The sequence below is a fragment of the Mastigoproctus giganteus genome, chromosome 12 (genome assembly GCF_048544385.1).
Source record: "Mastigoproctus giganteus isolate SK-2022 chromosome 12, ASM4854438v1, whole genome shotgun sequence".
Taxonomy (NCBI): domain Eukaryota; kingdom Metazoa; phylum Arthropoda; class Arachnida; order Uropygi; family Thelyphonidae; genus Mastigoproctus; species Mastigoproctus giganteus.
In genome coordinates, this window is record NC_143586.1 from 136923397 (window position 1) to 136942722 (window position 19326).

At 37.3% G+C, this 19326-nt stretch overlaps 1 protein-coding gene across 1 annotated transcript in view; it reads right to left on the reverse strand.

Annotated features, from left to right (window-relative positions):
* Hip14 (palmitoyltransferase Hip14) overlaps window positions 1–19326 on the reverse strand; it is a 329449-nt gene that overhangs the window by 235629 nt on the left and 74494 nt on the right. Inside the window, exons 4-5 of the mRNA XM_090386835.1 lie at window positions 13572–13710; window positions 10394–10556 (exon numbers count right to left, since the gene is read on the reverse strand). Coding sequence (XP_090242961.1) covers window positions 10394–10556; window positions 13572–13710 — 302 coding nt within the window. The remainder of the gene's footprint in view (window positions 1–10393; window positions 10557–13571; window positions 13711–19326) is intronic.

Here is a 19326-nt window from a genome sequence, read left to right on the forward strand (position 1 = left end):
CCCTATCAACCTATGCAAGGTAATGGAGGACTATCTATCTTGCAGGAAAGTAGAAATAAATGCCAACTACCAAAAAGTCACAAGATCTGCACACAGGGGCTGCCCGCAGGGGTCTGTCTTGGGGCCACTCCTTTGGAACATGGTCCTCAATGAGCTCCTGAACCTGGACCTGGGGCTGGTTGGGGTCCAGGCCTTTGCAGACGACCTTATTCTTACCATTGAGGCTGACTCAAGAGCCCAACTGGAAACCACCGCAAACCAAGCTCTACAGAAAATAGAAAACTGGGCTACAAGAAACCAGTTAAAAATTTCACCGACAAAAACCACATCTATTCTGCTAAAAGGAACCCTGCAAATACGGAGCCCAATTAAAATAGAAGGTGTGACCATTAAACTTGCCAACCAAATGAAATATCTAGGAGTTATCCTAGACAAAAACTTATCCTTTCAACCTCACCTGCAATATATAAGGACGAAGATAAGACGTTACTCGGCACTGGTGGCGAGGGTTACGAGAAAAGACTGGGGATTAAAAAAAAACAACACTAATGTTGTATTATAAGGCAACCTTCATCCCTGCGATAACTTATGCTGCTGCAGTGTGGTACAGCAAAACAATGCTTGCAGTCAATAGGAGAACTCTGGATATGATACAAAGGACTATTTTATTAACAACCACACAAGCATGCAGAACAGTAAGCACACCGGCATTGCAGGCGCTTGCTGGAGCTCTTCCCTCGATTTGGAGACTGTAAAAGCTGGCTTGCTCTTCCTGCATGTCAGGGGGGGTTGCTGCCACCTTCCAGGATTTCATAATTGACCCAGCGAGTAGTACTAAAACAGAAAAAGCCCGATTACAGGCCTACCTACTTCGGGAGTGGCAACAAAGATGGACCGATACAACAAAAGGAGAAATTACAAGAAAATTCCTCCCCGACCTTAGCAAAATATACCCCAAGTAACCGGCCTGGTACTTTCCGGGGAAGCACTTGACTTCGCTCCTTACTGGTCATGGCCCCTTTAAGGAGAAGCTTCTCGGGTTCGGCCTTGTTGAGGACCCCAACTGCACGTGTGGGGAGGTCGAGAACTGGAATCACTTGGTCTACGACTGCCCAGAATACGAAGATCTCAGAGGCATCCTGATCACAAAGATACACTATCTTCCGAAAGGACTGGAATCCCACTTCATTGACACAGAAGAGGAATACAGAGCACTTTCTCAATATGCCCAGGACCTCTTCGAGAGGAGAAAACTGCTAATTACCATAAATCGCGTCTGACGAAAGACCACCACAAGTTAAACTATACAAGACCATAAAATACCATCCAATGGAGTTACTACAGAGAAAAACCTTGAGACAAGTTAGTGAAAAACACAAGGACGGGTCTTACTCCATGAGCGACTGGACTGAAATCGACTCGACATTGAAGAAAAGAGACTTAACACAGAACAGCTGCCAAACGCCATTTGGCGACTTGAAGAGGGCACCCTAGCCTCCTTCATCTTTAATATCCCTATTCCCGGTGGGGGGGAGGAGACAGCCTTACTGTCTCCTCCCCTCCTCACCATTCCCACTTTCCCTTCTGGTGGGGCATGGGCATGCCCCACTGTGACTTGGGGTTGCCTCCTCTCTCGATTCCATACTTCTGTCTTTTCCCCCCAGACTTCAGTCTCCCCACCCACTCTACCTGCACATACGCAAGCGAATGCCCTACACGTCGGAATTGATTTAATCATCTCCAAATTACGTTTTTCGCCCATACACTCGGCCTTTCAGAAATTTAGCATTATTCCTCATCGAATTTACCAAAAAAAAAAAAAAAAAATATATATATATATATATATTTTTTAGGTCCTAGCTGCCGAAATCTCAGGAAATTAAGCGGCAGGACCTGCCAGAGTAAATCTTAGTCTACTGGTGTTTCCTGGTCTGCCTCCACGGGGCGAAAGCGGGCCTCAGTAGGGGTCCAGCGGCTAAACGACCAGATGAACAACGGTACACGACACTACACATACACAATATCCATACACTTTTAAATCTCTGGCATTTCCCAGCGAACTGGTTCATCCACAATGAAAGCAACGTGGAGATGGAGGAAACCCCTGGTGCCATTTGACCCTAAACACACTTTACCTTTGGGTTGCCAGGAATGGGAACATCTATGAGACACATAGTGGAGAAACACTGTTAGAGATGAGTCATTAATTAACCTAACTTCCCTCTTTTGAATGGAATCTAGAAGCCTGAGAGAGAGAGATTTTGGGGTCACCACCCCAGATGTAGAAACAATATTCCATGATAGAGTGGATTTGCAATTTGTATAGAGTGAACAGCTTTTTTGGAGGAAAAGTAACACAGAGAGAGAGAGAAAGAGAATTTCTATATGCGGAGGAAGCAATATTTGTGATGTGCTTATGCCAACAGAGATTAGAAGTCAGGGTAATCCTCAATAGAGATATATGACCTTGCCTAGAAATCAGGGTGTCACTGAAGATAAGCATAGGAGCAGAGGAAGTCTTTTTGTGAGATATAAGACAGGACTGAGTTTTAGAAGGAACTGATAAGTTATCTTTGCCCCACTGGAGAATTACTTGGGGATTATTATTATTATTATTATTATTAGCCATATGGTGCAAGGAAGCCTGAGGCTTATGCTGCACCAGCCAAAAAAAATTCCCCATTAAATATAAACATAAGACCGTTAACTAACACAGTATGCTTTCGAACATTAAGGTACAGAAGATTTTTTTGTTTCTGTGGATTTCTGTTTGGATTTTCTGATAGCCACAACTGATTTTGATTGCTTCAAGAAAGCTACTGTTTCAGACATTATCCCTCTTCAAAAATGTTGAGTCTAAGCTCTGTTCATAACAGTGGTTTTGCTGTCTATACTTGGCTGTCAGGAGCACGTTCAAAGCTAGCTTCACCAGAAAGAGAAGATCTGAATTGTTTTTGTTTTTCTAACCTGACTGAATATTCTCTCACACTCAGCACTGCTATGAGGAACTGTTAAAATGCCATGTGTGACTTAGATAATTTATTATACTTCAAGCTTCCTTGTGCACTTGTCACAGTTCAACTAAGAACCACTCTACAATTCTTTCTTCTTTCATAAGTGTCTAGCAGGCTCTCACACCGAAACTAACAGAACTGACACTGCAAAACATCTATTTCTTTATTATCAACAATGCCAAGAAGTACCAAAAACCTATTCCAAAAAATTTTAAATAAGAAATGATGCAGTGCCAACTGATGAAATTTCTGCACCATGTAGTCACACAAGCAGCAAATAAAGTATTTTCTCAATGAGCAAAAGAACAGAATCTCCTGTTGTTTTCAACTTTCCACAACCTTGGCATAAGAAGTGTCAATGACTAGATCAGAATCATCCTTCTGGTTTAGTTTGCCATGGCAATAAACTTTCTAAATGGTAGAGGAAGAGTTAAAAAACTGTTGGTATAATAAATTTTCTCATAATTCTACAACATATCTGGGAGTAATGACTTCAGCATGAGGATGTGACGTACAACATTCAACTGAAGAGCTAAGTTTGGATTTTGAAACATTAGCATAACATTTAAACGTAACAGGCAAACTGCTTCATTCAAGCCAGAAGAGGAAAACAAGAACAGACTTTCTGCATGAGTTGGGATAACACATCCAGAATTGGCCTGTTTAGGATTGCTTTCACAAGAAGTCTGTAATTCAGAAATTCTTTTTTCTTAGGAAGTTCATTAATTTGTTTTATTTCAAAATTTCTTCTGGATCATGAATTGGATTTGGATATAAGTCAGTGGCACTCACTAGTGATCACCTGTTGTACTTTTCAAGTTGGTAACTCTAAACAATGCTAATATGGCTCTTCTTTAAATAGACTTGTCAAAGGTTACCACTGTCCAAGCAGGCTAGTGGCAACGTTTGACAAACAACGTAAGAGAACCAATATGTACATACATGCTTCAAAATCTTTTTTACTTCAGTGGCATACATCAGTTGAAATGACTTAAATCGATCTTTCCTTTTAGCACTATCTCTCTCTGGATAGTAGTAAATGTTTACCAAATATCCACTTTTGCAGAGAGGTATGCAGCTCCCTTTTAAGCATACAAATTAATAAGATAACAAGGACAGCCTATTACCAACAAGTACTCAATCTTCTCTTTTAATACTCTTGCTAATCCAGTTTTTAGGCCTATCATAACAGGCACTTTATCAACACTGTTACAGTTTTTTTTGAAGGAATCTTGGTGTGAGATAAGCACTGCGAAAGGAAAAATAAGAGTAGGAGTGTGTTATAGGCCTAATGACTTGAATGAGTACAATGAACAATTGTACAGAGAAATAGAGTGGGCCAGTAAATCTGAATGTCTTATAATGGGGGATTTTAACTTCCCAGATATTGACTGGAACTTGTGGGTTGGTCACTCACACACTAGTCAGACTTTTGTGGATTTATTGGATGATTGTTTTCTGCAGCAGCATGTTCGAGAGGCAACTAGAGAAAGTAACACTCTTGATCTGGTTATCAGCAGTGATCATTCGTGTATTAAGAATTTGCAGATAAAGGAACCACTAGGTGGCAGTGATCACAGTGTGCTGAAGTGGGATTTACTCAAAGAGGTAACTACCGTCAGGGGTAAAGGAAAGGGTTTTTGCTTCCGTAAAGGGGAGTACAGTGGTCTCAGACAGTTTTTAAGTTCTGTACAGTGGGATCAACTGACGATGTTACAAACAGTAAATTCTAAGTGGGAAGCATTCAAAGAATTAATCGTGGAAGCTACTAGACTTTATATACCGATTAAGAAATATCGTTCAAGGTTTAGGCCTAAATGGTTATCAAATGAACTAATGAGACTTGTGACAGAGAAGAAAAATGCATGGGATGCATATAAATTATCAGGTGACGCAGAAGCCTGTGGCAGATATAAGCTAGTCTGTAATCAGGTCACAAAGGAGGTTCGGCAGGCGAAGGCGGATTACGAGAAATCTTTGGCAAAAGATGCTAAGAAAAACAGCAAGGATTTCTTTACTTATATAAACTCTAAAAGGAAGGGAATTAATATGATTGGTCCACTTGACATCGATGGTTCGACTGTTGATGATCCTGCTCAGATAGCAAACAAACTGAATGAGTATTTTGCATCTACATTCACACGTGAGGAATTATTACAATTTGAAAATGGAAGAAGGTTATCAAATTGTAGCAGTGTTCTTAATGATTTTGTAATAACTGAGAGCAAAGTGGAGGAGAAATTGTTGAAGTTAAACACAAGAAAGGCACCTGGGGTGGATGGGATCTATCCAGTTATTTTAAAGGAGGCGGCAAAGCAACTAAGCAAACCCTTAGCCATAATTATGAGAGCATCCTTGGACTCAGGGGAGGTTCCCACGGACTGGAGATGTGCAAATGTGTCCCCAATTCACAAAGGTGGATCGAAGAGTGACACGAGTAATTACAGACCAGTTAGTTTAACTTCTGTTCCGGGTAAAATAATGGAGTCGCTGGTTAAAGATGCATTGCAGGATCATCTAGACAAGACTGCAGCAATAATTCAAACACAGCATGGGTTTGTTAAGGGAAAGTCTTGTCTGACAAATTTGATTGGTTATTATGATGTGGTCACAAAGGAACTGGATGCAAAAAATAATTTTGATATCATATACTTGGATTTCAGGAAAGCTTTTGACACTGTTGCGCATGAAAGACTACTGTACAAATTGGAGCAGAATGGTATTAAGGGTAAGTTGCTACAATGGATAAAAGGATGGTTAAGTGGGAGAAGACAGAGGGTGGTAATCAATGGGTGCTGCTCTTCGTGGACTAATGTTATTAGTGGAGTCCCACAGGGTTCGGTGTTGGGTCCACTGTTGTTTTGTGTATTTATCAATGATATTGATGAAGGTATATCAGGCTTAATGTCGAAGTTTGCAGATGACACAAAGGTTGGCAGGGTTGTTAATGACAGTAATGGCAGTGTGCTACTACAACAGGATCTAGATAATTTGGGCAGATGGGCTAAGAAGTGGCAACTGAAGTTCAACCTTGACAAATGCAAAGTACTGCATATGGGTAGAAGTAACCCCAGAGAAACGTACCAACTGTGTGGTACTACACTTAAGGTGGTAGAAAATGAAAAAGACCTGGGAGTAATTGTGCAGTCAGATATGAAGTTTTCTGAGCAGTGCAGACAGGCTGCTAGGGCGGGTCATGGGGTTTTGTCAATGATATATAGGAATTTTGCTAGCAGGGAAAAGGAGGTGATTGTCCCTCTGTATAAGGCAATGGTCAGGCCACGCCTTGAGTACTGCGTACAGGTCTGGAGGCCTCATTTTAGGAAGGATGTAGATTTGCTTGAGCATGTACAGAGAAGAGCAACACGATTGGTGAGGGGAATGAAGGGATTCTCTTACCAAGAGAGGCTTAAGTTCTGCAAATTGCAGTGGCTGGAGACTAGGCACCTGCGCAGTGATCTGATTGAGGTCTATAAGGCCTTGAATGGGTTGAGCACGCTGAATTCTGATGGGATCCTTCCACTTGTTCAGATTACCAACCTACGGGGACATAAGTTCAAATTAAGAAAGGACAGATGTAGAATAGATGTGCGGAAATTTGCCTTTAGCCAGCGGGTGGTTAATTGCTGGAACAAACTTCCATCTGTCGTTGTGGAAGTTGATAGGTTAAATAAATTTAAGGAGGAACTGGACAGGCATTTGGTTGGTGGAACAGACTGCCATCCCTTGTGGTGGAGGTTGATAGCCTAAATAAGTTTAAGGCTCAGCTGGACAGGTATTTTGAACGAACAGAGGGGTGAAGTGGAAGTGGGTTTTTTTTTTTTTTTTTGGCTGATGCTGCATAAGCTTGCTTTCTTGCATCAAATGCCTCTACTAATGCTAATGCTAATTTGGAGGGAATGGTGTGATTTTTTTTTTTTTTTTTTTGGCTGATGCTGCATAAGCTCCTACACTTGCTTTCTTGCATCATGTGCCACTACTACTACTACTACTACATGCTTTCAGGTTGTTCAGAAGATGTTGAATGCTGTACCCTGTAAAGTCACTTTCCAATGCTCGCACTGAGAGCAAACTGCTTTAGCTTTGAATTTTTTTTTTTTATTATTATTATGAAATGTCACCATAATAGGATATAGCTTGGATCCACTTTGATTACTGCCATTTGTAAAAATAAAAAATGGCTTATTTTTCAGAGCCATTACTACCACTTCTTTCCCTAACCATGCAATTTCATGGTTGTTTTTTGTTCTTCCAAAACCATACAAAGGGTACTAGGAAAGTTTTGCAATACAGCTTTGTTTATTTAATTTTTTCAAAGTAATTTCCTCTGCATTCAATACACCTCTCCGTCCTCCGAAACCAATCTTTAAACCAGTTCTGCCAAGTTTCACTAGGGAGTAAAGCACACTCGTTGTCCCAAGCCCGTAGAAGGTCCTCATCACTGGAAAACCGCCTCCCTTTTAGCTTCATTTTCACATGCGGGAACAGTGCAAAGTCGCAGGGAGCAAGGTCTGGACTGTAGGGAGGGTGCTCAAGAAGTTTCTGTCCTGTCGTGGTCAAATATTCGGTGCAGGCTTTGGCGCGGCGAGCTGCAGCATTATCGTGATGGAGGTACCAGGTGTCCATTCTTGACTTTGGCCGCAGGTTCTTCATAGATCCAATGACTTTAGGCAGGCATTGCTCAGTATACCACTTAGCTGTGACTGTCTTCTGCGTGTCCAAAACGACACGTTCCACAATTCCACTCGATTTGAAAAATACAGCTATCATTTTCTTCTTTACAGATCGGGATTTTCTGACAATTACGGGTGTGTCGTCATCATCAAAGACCAAAACTTTGTTTTGAGCCTTGGTCGGCAGATCGTAATAGTACAGCCAAGTCTCGTCACCTGTCACGATGTTGTTCACATACCGAGATTGTCCCCTATCAAACTTTTTTAACATCTCCCGGCACCAAGTCACACGTCGTGTCATCTGCTCTTCAGTCAGTTGATGCGGCACCCAGAGAGAACAAAGTTTCTTCACGTGCAAATGATCTTGCAGAATCGAACGAATTGCTGGTGCATTTAGGCCCAAAGTATCCTCTATCTGTTGGTAGGTCACTCGCCTGTTTTCGTCAAGCATTTTCCTCACAGCAGTAACGTTTTCCTCCGTAACTGACGTTCGTGGCCTTCCCGGCCTCTCAGAATCCTCCAGAGTGAAATTTCCCCTTTGGAATTCTCTATACCACCTGAATATCGTTGTACGATGTGGACAATCATCATCTAGTGCAAGAGTCATTTCTTCTAAGCACTGGTCTATGGTTAAACCACGCACGAAATTATACCGCAAAACTGTCCTTATCTCATTTCGTGACCACGATGCCATCGCAAGCACTTTACACTCTCACTACTAATGAATAACTGAGCCCATCGACTTGGCGCGGCGGCTACTATGCACGTATGAACATGTCTCAACATGCAGCAACAAGCAGCTTCCTGTGATTCATTGTTGCGTCATATTGCAAAACCTTCCTAGTACCCTTTGTATTTTTTGTTATTTCACTCCAGAAACATATTTCTGAACAACTTAGAGGAATATTGTTCCATGACAAAAGGTGCAAACAAAACTTTTGCCAGTTATAATATCAACAGCACTAAGAAATGTTGATTTGTTTGCAAATGTCTGATTACATCATATTTCGTGCTGCTTTAAATTGAAAAATCACATTTGCATACACTACACAATCCAAGTGTGTTACTTTTTCAGATTTTACAATACATGAAAAATATTGCATATATACCTTCTTAAATGTTATGTCATATTTCTTTGGCAACTTACTGAAAGATTGAAAGACACTATTAAGTTGCAATTCTATTTGCAATACTAGTACGGCTGATGGCCAAGTAATTAACAAAAATAAGCAAGAATTTGGAAAATTTAAAAAAATATATAATTTTAATACAGTCTCATTATTTTTTGACAATAAAATGCGGAGAAAAACTGATGATGCCAATGAAGTAAAAAAAATATTTTGAAGCATATATGTACACACTGGCAGTCTTAGGATGCTTGTCAAAAAATGCCACTCGTCTGGTTGAAATGGAAGACCAATTGTGGTGATGAGAGGCTGTGCAAGTGCAAATAGAAAGCATGAAATTAGTGATTTTAAAATTTCAGATTATTTATTAGAAAACGTTTTGAGCAAAATAGCAAGTAAGGCTCCTGGAGTTAAAGGCATATAACCAGTGATTCTGAAGGTGGCAGCAAGAGAGTGCATTGATCCATTGAGGTTAATTATCAGGACACTGTTGGATTCAGAAAGATTCCTTTGGATTGGAGAAGTGCCAACATATTACCAATACATAAAGGCAGTTTTAAGAGTGAAGTTGGTTATCAACTTCGCTCTTAAAACTACCAGTTAGTCAGACTAAAAGTTAGACTAGCAGGCCCGTTAGTCTAAGTTCAGTGGTAGGGAAAATCTTGGAGGCAATGATTAAGAGTGCAGTCCAGGGACATTTACATCTGGCATTCTGAAAGACATATGACATGGTTTTGTCAGTGGAAAATCATATTTAACTAACCTGGTAAGCTATTTTGACACAATTATAAATGTCAAAACATTTATATATTTTTATGTTAAACTCCTTTATGGTCCTGTATTTTAAAGCAATTTTTAAGCATTTGGGTCTCACCAGTTGAGAAACACTGTGGGAAACCAAAGCAAATTTACACTTGCTCAGCATATTCTGTATTCTGGGTTGAAGATAAACTCATATTGTTAAATCTGGTAGTTGAAAAACAACCCAAAATTTTAGTGAAATCTATAAGGAGAGAAATCTTTCTCTTAAGCCAGCAGTTCCCAAACTACTGAGATTTATGGACCCCTTCAAAAATCAAAACCCAGTATGAACACTGGGTTTTCTGAAAAGAAAATTCAAAGTTTAATGTGTTAAACAAATTAACTTTATTCTTATTTTTATACAGATATATAATAATAACATTATATATAATCAATTTTCTATACATAGAACATTTAATTTGAAATATGTATACAATTATATATGCTAATCGTATTGAAAATAAGTAATGTTCTATAATGAAATTCATTGTGATTCAATCAGTATATTTTTTAAGAAAATAAACACATATTACTTGATATCTTCTGAACGTTTTGCGGATCCCCTAGATTTGGTCTATGGAACCCCAGGGGTCCGCAGGCCCCAGTTTGGGAAATGCTGTCTTAAGCTATAAAAGCTATTTTTTGAAATGTCAGCAAGTATGCTCAGTTAATCAAACCCAATGACATGTATCCTTGTATAGTATATACAACAACAAATAATAATACTATATGCAAATAAAATTGATATCAAAAACTGATAATCCTATCTCTTCCATACCTGAGCATTTTTCAATGAAGTATTAGCTCCAACTTTTAACAGAAGAGATACTGCTACTCCATTACGACCATAAACAGCCCAATGGAGTGGAGTATTTCTGTGATAACGATCTGTCATGGTAAGGCTAGCTCCTAATGTTAGTAAGAGACGGGTAGGATCATTCCTAAAGTAAAACAGGAAAAAACCAAATACATTTAAATAATTCAAAATAAAATTACATTAAGTGATTTTAAAAAAATTGCCAAACTAAAACATAATTTAATAGCTAAAAGCAGGCTCTTGCAAAAGAATTGAACCACAAAGATGCAGTTATTTGGTTTTTAGGAGCATTAGCAACTAAGGCCATATTTCTCCGGGAATATGCGGTGGTCATTCCCTGACCTTTCCGCATCCTCCGTATTTGGTGGTGACGGGCTCGAACACTGGTCTCAAGAAGCGTGTGCTACGCACTGCTGCTCCTTCCCACCTGGCTATGGAGACGCTGAAAAAGATGCAGTTTTACCATATGGAGGTTCATAACTATCTGCTATCAACAATGTATATGCTCAGAAAAATAAATATAGAAGCACTAACATATTTTCAAAAACCAAAATGCAAGCTCTTTCTATACTTCAATCAAATAATATAAACAATCATTATATATTTAATTATTTTTATGTAGTGTTCTAATAGTTGCATTTAAAACATACATAAATAACAAGAGAAATACATTAAAAAAAAAATCTGACAAATGGAATGCCTCAACAGATGTTTATGTTTCAAAAAGAGACAAATATTAAATCAGAGCAGTGAGACTTCAGTGAAGTACTGCTATGTATACAGTATATTTCCCTTTCTACAACTTATTATACCATTTACAATACTTAGCCTAGAAATGGAGTCAGTCAGTCAGTCTCTCTCTCTCTCTCTCTCTCTCTCAATTATGTATAACTATAATAAAGCCATCTGAAATCCAGCACATCCCAAAATCAGACAAGTTTCAGGTCACAAGGTAAGAGATTTAATTATAGGCACATGAGCATTTGCAAACAAGGCTATAAACTTTAACTTGCTTGAATTGTAATTCAGTTTTACTCCTAACACTAAAAAAATGAAACAAAGAAATTGAAGAAACTGAACTGGGAGAAAAAAAAAAAAAGAAAAACTGAGACTGAGAAGGTGAAGTAAGATAAATTGGGTAGAGAAAGAAGAAATTCAAACCATCCCAAGTGATTTGGAGGGACTTAACAATGCTTATGTTTGGTAATCACTCTATGAGAAAAATGACCAAGTATGTCAGGTAACTAATTAAATTCAAAAGATTTTATTTACATGGGGCAATTATCTTTCTCCTATTCTCAAATCTGTTTCAGTTTTTTTGAAAATCTTAGGAGAATGGATAAATATAAGCTCAATTTCAAAATTATCAGTGAATCATCTATACAGCTTGTCAAGTTCAATTGGAAATTATGCATTTTGAAAATATGTATACAGGATGTTTATAAACATATGAACATCATCCATTTAAGTGGAAAATGCCTGAGTCATCAAATTCATAATTTTTCACCACAACATAACAAAATGTATAGCCCATGTAACCAGCACATATTACTGCTACTGTTCAATGTTCCATTCAAGTGACTAGTTGCACTTTTGCTGAAATGTGTCATACAACAGATAACCAAAAGGTGTGCAGCACCTTTTGGTTGTTATAAGAAAATATTTATTCAAAGAAATTAACAGTGTGTTGGCCCACCTTTGGTCATAATGACATCAATACATCATAGACGACTTGACTTTCTACTAATTTCTAGTAGAAAGCTGCTGATAACGTGCTCCACTCTTCCTTTAATGCATTTGTGATTTGTACTAATAAAGAGAGCCATCTTGGTTTACCCTAATTCAGCATTCCAGTTCATCCCAGAAATGTTTAAATCACAAATCTCTTCAAACCATGCATTCACAATCCTTATTTTGTGACATTCATAAACTTTAGCCAATACAGGAAGAAGAGTAATAGGATATGAACTTGGTTCATTTGGAAGATGATCTGGACTTTTAATAATTAAATGAAGTCTAGCCATTCTCCATGCCTGGGCAAAAACACCACTTTAACATCAGTCCTGAGCATACTTTTCATCTAAACAGATGAATAAACAAAATATCAGAATCTGGGAAAGTGATAAACCACATGCTTACATAGAGCTTATGAGAATCTGTGACACCCACAAGACAAATGTGTTTTGTGCTTTCAATTGCACAAATGCTTATGGTTAATTTTTTTCTCGTGGGAAAAACCAACACCGTAGTTGTTCATCTTGATATATTAGATAATTTTCTTAATGACCTATCAATTCATATACTAAGATAGCTTCCAGCCCTCTCACTCTGATTTCTCTCTTCACGTCTGTGAATTTTTGGATATGAACTTTCCAAATCGCTGGGCGGGACAAGATGATTTTATTCTGTGGTCAACATCCTCCATACCACTAGATTCTCATACCTCCGGGGTTTTAAGGATCAGGTTTTTAAGGATCAGCAAATTTATAACAACTGAAGAACAGAATCAGAGTTCAGATTTCAAAGGGTTGCTTGCTTCACAGGTCATTACCACTAAGCGTTAACAACAAATGATTATAAAACTTGGCAGGACATAGCCACATTGGAATGTATACTGCAGTGTGACAGGAGAGAGTTTCATTGGGACATATTCTAATAACTGTTTAGCAGCCACACTAAGATGCTGAGGCCAATAAAAACTAAGACCAAAGCTTTCATTTAATGCTCAGCATGCTTTACTAAGTTCAAAATACACAAATTTACAGACTTAGAAATTTGTGAGGCTACTTTGAATTACCCTTTATCTGTTTATATGTAATTATAAAAAAAATATATTACTTTCAATAGCAATAATATTTTAAAATATATTTTTTCATTCTTGGCATTTAATTCTATTTTTCCTATAGGTTTGACGGCTCTCCAATGAGTATGCCTTCACTTCAGTGTTCCATAAAACAACCTTTAATTAACTAAAAAGTTTTGATGTACTTTGATGTACATAGTTTTTTTAAGTAAAATAATACCATAAAAGTCAATATGACAGAAATAAAGCCACTGTTTGGAAAAAATTCTTCTGCAAGAGTGCAAAAGACTAATTATTAATACGATAGAATTATATTTGTGATAATCTTTAACTTACGTTGTTATCCTGTAACATGACCACATTATGGGTGTCATACCATTGCGATCTGCAGTATTTACATCTTGTCCTTTGGCTACAAGATAAGCTACAATAGCTGTGTGACCAAACTGTGCTGCCAAGTGAATGCAAGTACATCCTTAAAAACAAACAAAATAATGATAAAACTTTAAAAAAAGGGTAGATTGCCATGTTCACAATTATTTTTACAGTATCTGAATAACTATTAAAATTACTATATAGGGACATAAACTCACTCCACAGACCATACATACATATATACAGGGTGATCCAAAAATGGAGATCAATAGTTCAAAGGACATTCTGTTAGAAACATAAACAAAACAAGTCTAGAGGCATATTGGGATTTAAAGCACTGGTACTAAGTTATATGGGGACAAATTCTATTATGTCACTTCTATTTAGGCATACATTAACCAATAAAAATTTTTGAAATGCCCTGTAAAACTTTGGGAGTGTGTTCTATTGAGTATAAATTGAAAAAAAGTTCATATGGGCATAGGTCTGGAAACATTTCCCATCCAAGTTATAGCCCATTTTCTTTCTCACCCCACACACATTAAGTACACCTGTGAATAAGTATGATAGGTAAATCTGAATCATTTGTATATCTGATATCCCTATACATGCAAGCAAATTTTGCAACAGATCCATCTACTCTTTCTGAGCGAGGCAACTGTTTTTAAAGTGAATTGTCAGTTCTGTTTATCAGCTGTCCTGAAGTTAAATGCAAGTGAATCAGTATTCCTGTTATTTTCAATCCATGTGTTATTTTTTTTATCTTGCCCACAAATAATTGGTACACTAATGTTGAAATAGCAGACATTCATTTCACTTATGGGTGAGTGAACAGGAAAAGCAGTGAAGCTGGGTGTTTCTACCAGGAAACGTTTCTGCAACAATAATGTCCAACCATGGATAACTTCACAGCTATCCATAAGCACCTTCAAGACACATGATCCTTTTTGTATTTTACCGCTGACTTGGGAAAGAACCAGAACTGCCTGAACACTTACGCTGTTATTACCTGTGATCACTGCAGGTAGATGACATGACCAATGATGAAGATGCTAAAATTACGAAATGTAAAAACTGCACAGAAAATAAGATATTATACATTCAACTATATAGAAAGTAAGGTGTTATACATTAAACTATATAGAAAATTCTACATGAGCAGAAACTCTACCATATCATGTACAGTATGTGCAGGTCCACTCACAACATGATTTTCATCCAAAAGTTGTGTATTGTTAATGGCATCTGTAACAGCATATTGAACCTTCTTTTCTTACTGTCTACTTTTCACTGACAAATCACAATTCACAAGGTATGCCATTATATATTTTCTTAATTATTAATGGGCATGGGAAGATTTTCCTGTTACTGCTCAGCTTCAGCAGCAGTTTTGTTGACACATTTGGGCTGGTATCAATTGAAATTATAGGCATTTCCTGGAGGAGTAATTACTTCCACTGCCGGAGGAAGTTCTACTGGAAATGCACTGTAAAATGTGGTTCATGTATGATGGTGGCTCCAGCACATTTTAGACTTGTTGCTTGAGAATTTCTCAACAATCAGTATCCTGGTCAACAGATTGCTAGAGGTGGACCAACTGCATGGCCTGCACACTCTTCCAATTAAAATCTACTGGATTTCTTCTTATGGGGACACCTGAAGATTCTTTTTTTCATGTTACCATTGGTTTGAAATGCACAAATTATCCAAGAATGGATTGTGGGTGGTTATCACACAATTCCAAACATTCTGGGAATATTCTAACTAGTTTGAAACTTATGAGTAGAAGCTCTGAGGTGAGTACTGCTGCTCAATGACACCATTTAAAACAATTGCTCTTGTGTAGATGTAAAGGAAACTTGTCATTGTCCACTTAACAATGTGCATTAATTACATCAATAAAAAATAACTTGGCAAGCTTCTTCTCTATTTAAAAAAAAAAAAAAAGTGGGTTCAGAAGGAAAGTGTTTCTGGACTCATATCCATATGAAATTTTTTCATCTCTAAGCTCAGAACATGCACTCCCAAAGTTTGGTGAGACCTTTCAAAAACATCCTTTTGTTCTGTGTTTTGTCCTGTATCAAAAACACAAAATATGCAAGCCTGATGTAGCTGAGTGGTCAGAGCAAAAGAGAAGTAGTACACACACTTGAGTAGACTGTCGTTCAAGCCCATGACTATAAAGTTAATAACTGAATTCTAATCAAAATAATTACATGTAAATTCCTCTCACCTTGGTCATGTCAGAGTAGATTATAAACAGACACATTTACAATTAAAAATTGTAATCATAATTTTTTAATTGTAAATATATTGCAAATATATTGCTAATTATCAAAAAAGGATAGACTGAATGGCATGTTAAAGGTTAGCACCTCCATCAAGGGTTAGCACCTTTAAATACATCAAAATAATAATCAGCAAAAGCTATCTGTTTCTGATTGTTACTTGTCAGTAATTGTAGGACCTAATAATAAGTTAATAGGCCTGAGTAAGAAAAATGTAATATAAATGTAATAATATATCAAAATTTTAGGTGCATACTGGCAAAACAACAAACATATGAACAAATTATATACATAAGAGAGAGGGGTGGGAGTGTTAATAGAGGTTAAGAGAAAACAGGTTAAAAAAGGCAAAGTGAGGGAAGAAAGAGGACAGTAATAGTATCCCAATTCATCTGAAATATTCTAATAATTCACAGCATAAAATTTAGAATAAGAGCGCATACAGACATAAAGATAAGAGCAAAGCATATATCAAAAGTACTTGGAGGTACCAGGAGAGTAACTGTCTGACTCACGAGGTGGGGTCCTGGTATTTCAGTAAGACATACAGCAATCACTGAATATGCAATGGATCAATTAAAACAAACTTGTGGGAATATAAAGAAAAATATTTAAGCAAAAAGAGAATAGAGTGAAATGAAAACATCAAATATTGGAAAGCATAGGCATATATACTTTGTTTAACTAAATTAATTAATGACCCTCAATAAAATTATACAGATGAAATTATATGAGAAGAGGAAAATATAACCCACAATGCCAACATAAGAAAATTACATTTGAAAAAAAAAAAAAAAAAAATTAAGCCTAGCACTTATGAAAACCCAAAAGAAAAGCACTGCCCAACAATACCATTATAACTGTAATCTGTAAATAAAAACCTTGCCTAAAATATAAAAGAATACAGCTAGAATTAAAGGACTGCAAAAATATTAGAATACTACTATAATATAATAGGCTGAGGTTTTTTATGATATGAAATACAGTTAAAAGTCAAACTATTAAAAATAAAAGCAAAATAATCTAATGCAGTGGTTGCCAAAGGGGTCGATAGAAAAATATAAGACATCATTGTATGGGTAATATTTAATTCGGTTAACTTGGATTGCCTCCATCCTGAATGACAACGCAAAATTTAAAAAAAAAAGTTACTTTTGGACGAATATAAATGTTGTAGAAAAATATCCAAAACTTTCTGAAGTGGTACTCCCCTTTTTGCTTGAATTTCCAAGCTCGTACATGGTTGAAACTGGTTTCAGCCATGTTAATTCTGTTTTAACAAAATAAAGAAATAAGCTAGACAGAGAATTCTGTGGCGATTTAAGGCTGAAACTTACTAATTTTGAACCCAACATTGCTAATCTGGTCAAGAGTCACGAAGCACACCCTTCACATTGACCCTTCACAGTTAGTAAATTGTATACTAAGTTAATAAGTCTTATTTTCATATATATAAGAAAGATTGTATTATTGTTATTTTGTTATCTAAATTAAATTTTATATTTTATAAATTATTTATGCCTCCTATCAAATATGTATGTTAAGAAGTACGTCAAAAACAAAAACGTATCCCTTTGACGTTAAGCCAATATAATAATATATACTATATTATACATAAAATAAACACTGTAACTATAAAATAAACAATCTAAAAACTCACATAAGCTTCTTTTTTTATTGCGTAATAATTACGTAATAGTAAAATAGAGGAGGTCGATAAAAAGTCAAGAAACTCTTGAAGGGGTCGACGATCAAAGATGTTTGGCAATCCTTGATCTAATGAGTCAAGAACAGGCATTAGAATTAGCAAGGTCACATAATGCAAGAAAGCAAGCTTATATAGCCTCAGCCAAAAACTCCCCCCTTCTCATTTCACTCATCCACCTGCTCCAAATGTTTGTCTAGTTCTGCCTTGAATCTGTTTAAGCTATCAATTACTACTACGACAGATGGAAGTTTGTTCCAACAATCAACCACCCACTAGCTAAAGGCAAACTTCCACACATCTATCCTACAACTGTCTTTCCTCAATTTGAATTTATGCCCTCTCAGGCGATTATTCTGAGCAAGAGGAAGAATCAGCATTGAGCATGCTCAAACAATTCAAGGCTTTATACACCTCAATCAGATCACCTCGCAGGTGCCTAGTCTCTAGACACTGTAATTTGCAAAACTTAGGCCTTTCTTCGTAAGAGCAACCCTTTGTTCCATTCACTAATCTTGTTGCCCTTCTCTGTGCTCGTTCCAACAGCTTTACATCCTTCTTAAAATGAGGCTTCCAGACTTGAATACAGTACTCAAGGTATGGCCTGACCATTGCCTTATACAAGGGAATAATCACTTCCTTATCCCTGCGAGAAAAATTCCTGCATATCATTGACAATACACCATGGGCTACTCTTGTAGCCCGTCTGCACTGCTCAGAGAACTTCATATTTGCCTGCACAATTACCCCCAGGTCCTTTTCACTCTCTACCTCTGTCAGTGTAGTACCACACAGTTGATATGTTACTCTGGGGTTACTGCTTCCCATATGTAGTACTTTACATTTGTCAATGTTAAACTTCATTTGCCACCTCTCAGCCCACCTGCTCAACTTTTCTAGATCCTGTTGCAGCAGCATACTGTCATTAACAACCCTATCGACCTTCGTATCATCTGCAAACTTGGACATTAAGCCTGATATACCATCATCAATAAATACAGAAAACAACAATGGACCCAACACTGAACCCTGAGGAACTCCACTAATAACATTAGTCCATGAAGAGCAGTATCCACTGATTACCACTCTCTGTCTTCTCCCACTCAACCATCCATTTATCCATAGCAGCAATTTGCCTCCAATGCCACACTGCTCCAATTTGTGCAGCAGTCTTTCATGTGCAACAGTATCAAAAGACTTTCTAAGATCCAAATATATGATATCAAAATTATTCTTTGCATCCAGTTCCTTTGTGACTACATCACAGTATCCAATCAAATTGGTCAGCCAAGACTTTCCCTTAACAAAACCATGCTGTGTCCGAGCTATAACTGAAATGCTTCTTTAACCTGTGCCTCCATTAATTTTCCAGGAACGGATATTAAACTAATAGGTCTATTATTACTTGTGTCACCCTTTGATCCTCCTTTGTGAATTGGGGTCACATTTGCACATTTCCAGTCCATGGGTACCTACTCTGAGCCCAAAGAAGCTCTCATAATTATGGCTAAGGGTTTGCTTAATTCCTTTGCTGCCTCCTTTAATATAACTGAATAGATTCTATCCATCCAGATACCTTTCTTATGTTTATCTTCAACAATTTCTTCAATGACTCAAAGAGATAACTACAATCCCCTGATGGTAGTTACCTCTTTAAATAAATCCCACTTCAGCACACTTTAGTCTCAGTTATTATAAGATTGTCTAGCTTACTGCCAGAGTT